Source organism: Diadema antillarum, unplaced genomic scaffold (assembly GCF_040938485.1).
Source record: "Diadema antillarum isolate AM-2024a unplaced genomic scaffold, OU_Dant_1.0 seq00001189_RagTag, whole genome shotgun sequence".
Taxonomy (NCBI): domain Eukaryota; kingdom Metazoa; phylum Echinodermata; class Echinoidea; order Diadematoida; family Diadematidae; genus Diadema; species Diadema antillarum.
In genome coordinates this window covers 764,595-772,586 of record NW_027271987.1, presented here as the reverse complement: position 1 = coordinate 772,586, position 7,992 = coordinate 764,595, and the positions used below count along the sequence as shown (strand labels likewise).

General features: G+C 36.9%; 1 protein-coding gene across 1 annotated transcript in view; it reads left to right on the top strand.

The window, feature by feature from the left end:
* Positions 1-2,735: 2,735 nt before the first annotated feature.
* Positions 2,736-7,992, top strand: part of LOC139744580 (uncharacterized) — a 48,295-nt gene continuing 43,038 nt past the window's right edge. The window contains exons 1-2 of the mRNA XM_071655014.1: positions 2,736-2,871; positions 5,537-5,648. Coding sequence (XP_071511115.1) covers positions 5,584-5,648 — 65 coding nt within the window. The 5' untranslated portion in view covers positions 2,736-2,871; positions 5,537-5,583. The remainder of the gene's footprint in view (positions 2,872-5,536; positions 5,649-7,992) is intronic.

The window sequence follows — 7,992 nt, the reverse complement described above, 5'->3', positions numbered from 1 at the left end:
ACTTCTGGGGGGGGGGGGGGGCAAGTGTGTCAGGGAGCGACATTGTTATCAAGTAGAAAATTGAATTGTATTCTTCATGCCCCCGCTCCCCCTCCAAAAAAAATAAAAGAATTAGTATTCTTCACCCCCCCCCCCCAAAAAAAAAGACAAAAACACAAATGAATTTAACAGAGGACAATAACGATGTGTGAATTAATTTTACAGCATTGATAATGCCATCGTGCTATTTTTAACAGGCTTTCCCAGTTTTTAGCTAGAAAATGGACAAGATATAAATTTTACCTCTTCTCTTTCCCGATTCACTAGTTACTTATTCTATTTTAGATATTCTACCCTCCTGCTTTGTCGTTTTGCAGTAAGATCTATTTGTAATTTTCTCTGTAACTATGATGTACTAGTAATTCTATTGATTAAAACGTTTTATGTCGCAGGGATTCACCTCAATTTTGTGGCTTGTGTTATTCTCCTCCGACATTTTATCGTGAAGTACAATAACTGTTTTCATGGATATATCTGTTTTTTCCCAATCCCTAACGCTACCTTAATAGATGATTACGTTATTTTTTTATTTTTAATTGATACTACATCAACACCCTCGCAGGTTTATTGTAGAAAGATCTGTTACACACTTTTACTGTACTTTGTTCATTTTTTTCCACAAACACACACCCATGCAAACACAATTAAAGATCCTGATCATTTCGGGGGGGGGGGGGGGGGGGGGGGGGGGGCAACTGATGGGGTAACACCCTACCGGAGATGGCAACTCTTCTTTTCCATCTCTCATATCTTCCTATGCTATTATCAGGACACCCTATACAATTTATTGGTCTATAGGTGGCGCTGTTCATCCTGTCGGTCTCATGGGCCTTCTTTGCTTAGTGTCGGTCTCGTGGGCCTTCTTTGCTTAGTGTCGGTCTCGTGAACCTCTTTTGCGTAATGTCGGTCTCGTGAGCCTTGTATGCGTAGCGTCGGTCTCGTGGACCTTTTAAGTGTAGTGTCGGTCTCGTGGGCTTTGTTTGGTTACTGTCGGTCTCATGGGCCTTGTGTGCGTAGTGTCGGTCTCGTGAGCCGTATAACTCCTGGGCTTATTTTACTTGATGTCGAACTCATGGGCTTTATTTACTCAGTGTCGAACTCGTGGGCTGGATAACTGGTGGGCTGTATGACTTGTGAGCTGTATGACTCGTGGGCTGTATGACTTGTGAGCTGCATAACTTGTGGGCTGTATGACTCGTGGGTGTCGGTCTCGTGACGTGCACCCCCTTACAAAGAAGCCTGTTTATATGCCATCTAACCGCCTTCTACGGAAAATTAAAATACACAAATTCACACACACACACACACACACACAATAAAAACAAACACACAAAAACATACTTATCCCCCCCCCCACACACACACACAACAACAACAACACACAAAGGTACACATATGACACGCACTCCCCTCTCTCTTTCTCTCTCTCTCAACCGAATCTCACCTTCTTTTGGTTTTGCCTCCTTTCAGATTAATCTTAACATGATTTTCTTTTCATTTTGTTAAAAACAGATCTCTCTGCTACCCGGTCTGTATGCGTCATCATTACTTTTTTATCATGGAATATCTTCATATCTTTACAGAGAGAAATTTTGTTTTGTTTTTTAGTTCGTACATATTTGATTTTATTATGTGTAAGCTGTTTTTCCCCAAACGGTCTCGCATTATAGGTTATGGCTAACATCAGTTACCAAGAGATATGAATATACGCCGTAACTCGAAAAAGGTTTTACTGAGTTCAGTGTATGCGTATCTCCTTCTCTCCCAAAGGACACGGGCGGGCTATTATTAAAGAAGACTTTGTATATTTCTGTTTTTGGTTAAGACGAATGGCAATGAAATAATTATTTCCAGCATGGTCTTAATTTCTTATACAGGGGAAACTATAAAAAAAAATCAATGCTCATTGCTTCTACATTATCGGGCACACTGTATCGATGATGGTTAAGTATGGCCGCACGTGCTAGTATCGATTACATTAAGTAATGTATCGTTTCAGAGATTCAATGAAACAAAATATATTGTACAATGATATTGTCCTTTTGTGGAGTAGGTGAAATTACCGTGATAAAACATACGTGAGTTTTGTATCTATCATGGAGCGAAAAAACAAACAAACAAACAAACAAAGTCTTTGCCCAGCGTTACTTTAAAATCCACTCCACATACAATACCCTTGTCCTTTCTTCTTGTCTTGACATGTATATGATATTATTTCTTGATCCAAGCAATGACTTGAATTCAATAGAACTATACATACAGTACATCATACATGCACACATTGTATAGATTTGTGTAAGCTAATATGTGAAGGCAAATCATTGATTGGAAACAAATGAGAGAGAAAACACCCGTTTCTGGGTCCTTTATTTTTATTCTATGTCACTATGTTTTATTTGATAATTTATTTTGTCTGTTTTTCCCTTTTTTCTATGAGTCGGTCTCTTTAGGATTCTTTTTTTTTTCATTGCGGTCAGAAAACTGTGTCCTTTTCAGATTAGCTTCTTAAATGACAATAAAAAATGTGAGTGTAATGTTCAACACACATCCTTGTTTTTGTTGTGGTGGTGGTTGTTATCATTGTTTTGCTGACCTAAACCCGGACGTTATGTGTACTTCGAACAATCCAGGACAGCGCGTGGCTTCCGGAAAACGCCATTCCGCTGGTACGTCCGTAGTCCTAAATATCATGTATAAAAAGGTCTCGTTCTCTCACCTCGTGATGAAAACTTCTCTGGCTATCAAACAAGCGAGCAACTCTTCCAAAGATTCGTCCCACAGAACTGACGCCCAACAACAACTGGTGAAGGTGTGCTGCACATAGGACTCCAGGTATGCCACTCCACCTAACTAAATTCGATTCTTCCTCTCATCACAGTTTTTACGAATAATATCTTCAAAAAGCTTTTTCTTCATTACCGTTCAGTCAAGAGAGTAATTGTTACTCGGTTAAAGGACCCAAAGAATGCAAATGCATGTGGACTTGCATTGATTTATAATACCCTTATCATCACTTATGTCGCCAAAAGAAAATCTTAACATGTGCTATATATTTTATAACCAGTTTTCTACTACTTGCATTCAGATTATACCTGGATAAGTCTGCAAAAAAACAAAACAACAACATCTTCCAAACCAAGATTCTGTCAACGAAATCAACTGTCAATCACTGCTAAAGAACTAATGTAATTAACAAAAAGACATAGGGATGCATCTTCTCCTAGACGGAGCATAGCATTCACGTTTTCTTCCAGTGTCTAATTTGTTAATAATCTTAGCAACATGGAAACCTGCATGCTATGCTCAGTATGCACTAATATAGGGGAAGATGCAGTCAAATTTCACTTGTTAATCATAATAGTACTTACACAATGATGGACTAATGATGAAATCAATAGAATCTTGGCTTGCATTTATTTAGAGGGGACTTGTCAAAAAAGAATGTGAAGAAAAATTGTAGAAGAGAAAGATAAGAGAATAAATGATACGTATGTATATTCATTTGGCAACATAAGTGATGCTGAGGATATCATAAATAGATACAAGTCAACATGTATTTGCATGTTAGAGGTCCTGAGTAACAACCGCTCTTGACTAAATTGTGATAAAGAGAAAGCTTTTTAAATACAGTAACTCTCCATTAACTCTTCCATCTAGAAGTCCCTAGTTCGATATTCCCTTGACAGCAGCTTCAGTATCCTTAGGCTATGGGCACCATAGGCACATTATGTCCGATGCTAATAGTCCTTCGGAACCGTTCCCACTAAAGCTTTTACATTCCAATATCAGCTATGCGTTATAGTGTTTATACAGACCTTAGCCTAGGAACTCAATGATAAACTCATTGAACTTCTTTGTAAGAGAATAGGTAGTTAACAAATAAATAAGAAAATCACGTGATCAAAATGATGAGGATATAAGTTCCCACAAAACGAAATTGTTTTTGAAACTGTTTTCTAGCCTTGTTTGCTCGACTTTTGACCACGCGACCACGCTTTCAGGATATAAGTTTTCAGATCACCAAGGCTCCAACGTTTGTTGATGAATCAACGGATATTGCGAAGTGTGGAGGACGAATTATAAAACCAAATTCTTCCGGACTTCCGGAAGTTAGTATAAACCATGTGCTGAGAGACATGCAAGCTAAAAAAAACAAACAAACAAACAAAGCAAAAATGCAGCGCATGTGGAGAAATGTCCTGCAAAAAGAACGCAAGCTCGGCATGGCTAACCCTGTGGGGGACTATGTTTCTTGATTGTTCGGAACAGTTTTGAAAACAACCCTATACACAATTAAAGATGTTTTGGGAAAATTCATATATTATATATATATTATATATATATATATATATATATATATATATATATATGTATAATATACAGATATATTTCAACAATTTTTCGGGATAATTTCCCCCTAATTTACAGCCCTTAAATATACCCCTTTTCCGGAAAAATAGGGAACACGCAAGCGATCCAGATGACTACCCGAGTGGGCGGAGGTAGACTGTCTGTGATTCAATCATAAATCTAATTGCACACTTCAGTCTGCATACCTTTTGACAATACATCGTATGTATAATGCAAGATTATTTTTGTTTTTATGTGTTGTTTTATATCTTTCAATCATGCAATAAACAGTCGAATGGAATTATTGTGGTATTGAGTACAAGTCCAGATGCGCCCAAATATACGTTATCCTAGAAAAGTAAGACCAAGGAGGTTTAAGAGCTGGAGTTCCCACTGGCTATAATCATTTAAACAGTTTTCAGATTTTTATTGATGTACAAAAAAAAAAAAATCACAGGTACATTTGTGCCTTGGATGGTCGATGTTCGACGCCGCCGTCTAATGAGCAATCTGAAGATTCATTTTGAACGTTCACATGATTTTGGCCACATTTTGCTTATTTTTTATTGAATGAAATGAAACTTTGCTTTATGATAAAGCATGTAAACAAAATCTCGTCCCAAAATTTGTGCAAAAGTGTAAATCAGAACTATACCATGTGAAAATGTTTAAAACTGTACCATCCTCGAAATCCGGTTTTATCGCTTCCCATTTAATTTCCACAAATGAAATTAATATCGAATAATCTTCAAGTGTAATTCTTTATGGATAGATATATAAGATAAGTGCCCGGGTATGCCCAGTCGAGTAATTTTCATCTTTATTTCAGCATTTTTTTTTTTTGGCGCAATTTGTATTCGCGCATCCTCGTGTCTGTACCACTTACCTTCCATAAGAAGGGATAGCGAACAGTAATTACCATCACAAAGCCACATCTTCCTTAGAAAGTGGCTGGTGATTATGCAATGAGGCATGAGTCAATTGTCTTCCTATTTGCACATGCAGATCCAGTTTGGTACATCTAGCAAAGCAATGAAGACGGTTGTGACTCCATTCTCTTGAACCTTCTTTTTAAGACCAGAGACAGCACGTAATGTACATTGTTATTTCAGTGATATAAAATTTTCGAAAATTTTAATCCCTCAAGGGTTCCTGACGGCAGCTATCAAGGACCCTGCATCAACGACATCCGCTATGACATCCGACATGATGTCGACAAGACGTATGAGTCACGTGATACTGGCTCTTCTCGTTGTGAGGTACTAGTGTCTAATTTAAAGTCCATTATGTTGCATAATAATCAAAAAGAATTAGATATTCTTTGCTCTTGAACCTAGACTATAGAAGGTTTGTAAGCTGTGCCATGTGCTTTAAATCACATGTGATGTTGTGGATACGTTTCATGCCAATGTAATGAACATTGTCGCAACTATTTCTTTAATTGATAATCGAGCAAGGGGATACAATCATGTCACATGTCACTGACAGGGCATTGTCGTGGTTTGAGTCTTATTTGAATGATAGGAGACAGAGGGTTCAGGTCGATTCCAGTATGTCCAAGGAGTTTGATGTACCCTGGGGTGTGCCCCAAGGCTCCTGCCTGGGTCCCCTTCTCTTTACTTTGTATGCTTGTAGGTTGTTCCATGAAATCCAACACAATTTCCCAGAAGTAATGTGTCATACCTATGCGGATGATACACAGCTGTACATATCTGTTTCACCTACTGCAGCAGATGAGAATTATTCTGTGTCCATTATAGAGCGATGTATTGTGCATCTTCACAAATGGTTATTATCCAACAATCGTCTACTTAATGATAAGAAAACCGAATTTGTGATATGTGGCACTCAACAGCAAGTTTCAAAATTTGGCACTGAAAGCCTGAAAGTGATTGATGTTGATATTTATCCTGTTGATTCTGCACGGAATCTGGGAGTGTGGTTTGATTCACGCCTAGCTTTTGACAGACAATCTCTGTAGTATATAAAAATTCATTTTATCATTTGTTTAATATTGCACATATTCGGAAGCATTTGACACGGGAAAGTACTGAAAAAATCATCCATGCGTTTGTCACAAGCAGAGTGGATTATTGTAACAGTTTATTTTATGACTTCCTTGATAATCAATTAGGTAAACTACAAAGGGTGCAAAATGCATGTGCTAGATTAGTTTGTAATTCTCCTCGTTTTTCTCATTGTAGTCCATTACTAAGTGCATTACATTGGTTGCCTGCAAAAGCAGAGAATCATATTTAAAACTCTGCTAATTGTATATAGAGCTATTCATGGTACAGCACCAGGGTACATACAGGAACTTGTAGAGTTAAAAACATAATTTCAAATATTTTATCATCTTCAAAGTTCACGGGATCAAACATTATTGAAATATCCATCGGGGAAATCAAAAGTTACTCTTCGTGACATGGCATTTTTGTACGCTGCCCCAAAATTATGGAATAATTTCCCTTTGTTTGTAAGACAAGCAGTTACAATTAATGAGTTTAAAGCCAGGTTAAAAAGTCATCTCTTGAAGTAATGTATTTTCTGTTTGAATTTCTTGTATGCATGTCATTTTGTAATGCGCAGTAGAGTATATTGTTATTAAATGTCCTTTACTATTATTATTATTATTATATGAATTATCACAACGAGAGTTTCTGACAAATTGTTCATGCTGTTTATCGGGTTTCCATTTCTATTCCATCTCATCTCTTCACTCTCATGAAGTAAGTTCGCAAGTTTGTTAGAGTCTTGAAACTTTACTAAATTATCGAACAGAAGCCAATTACATACAATCTGATAGAAACAATCACAAAAATCCTTACTCTCTGAGATAATTATTGCAAGGAAAACAAAAGACAAATATTAAAGATAACAACCAAAAGAACAGGCTAATCTAATCCATTTGGGGTTTTTTCCCCTAGGCCCCTGGTGTGCAACTGTCATGTTTACCGTTTATATCTGATATCTTTTGTTCATATTTCCACTCAAATCTTCATAGAATACAAGTTTATCGAAAGATCAGAAAATAATCTTCCATCGATGATGGATACACCAAGGCAACAATTCATCCAGAGCTTGGATAATGGCTAAGCATTTCCCATTCCCAATATCTAACATGTCTTATTATATTTTCAGGGGTTTTTTTTATAATCAAACTTGAAAGATTCAATAATGTAAAGGACTAGACTAAAGAGATGTAAATTATTAATAAACTTGGTTACAAACAAGGTTTCGTACTGCAGATCAGACAAATCTTGGTGCTGTAGTGGATGATCGACGTATATGGGCTATAAGGTGCAAATTGTTTGGACATGCATTTACTGTCCTAAGTACTGACGGTCTTTATACGGCTTAGTTTCATAGTAATTTATTTATACTTACAACTCACTGCTCTCTATTAGTCTGCCATAATTGTATCGTAACTAATAAATAAAGTTAATTTTTGCCCCAGTTAAAAGAAAAGGTATGTAAAAATACGTTTAAGGCACGTTTAGTGTCAAAGTGTTGTTCACATCATTAAGACAAGGGATATCTTTCAGACAATATCCAAACTATATTCACTCTACTCATTCAAACTGTACTCACAAAATATGTCAG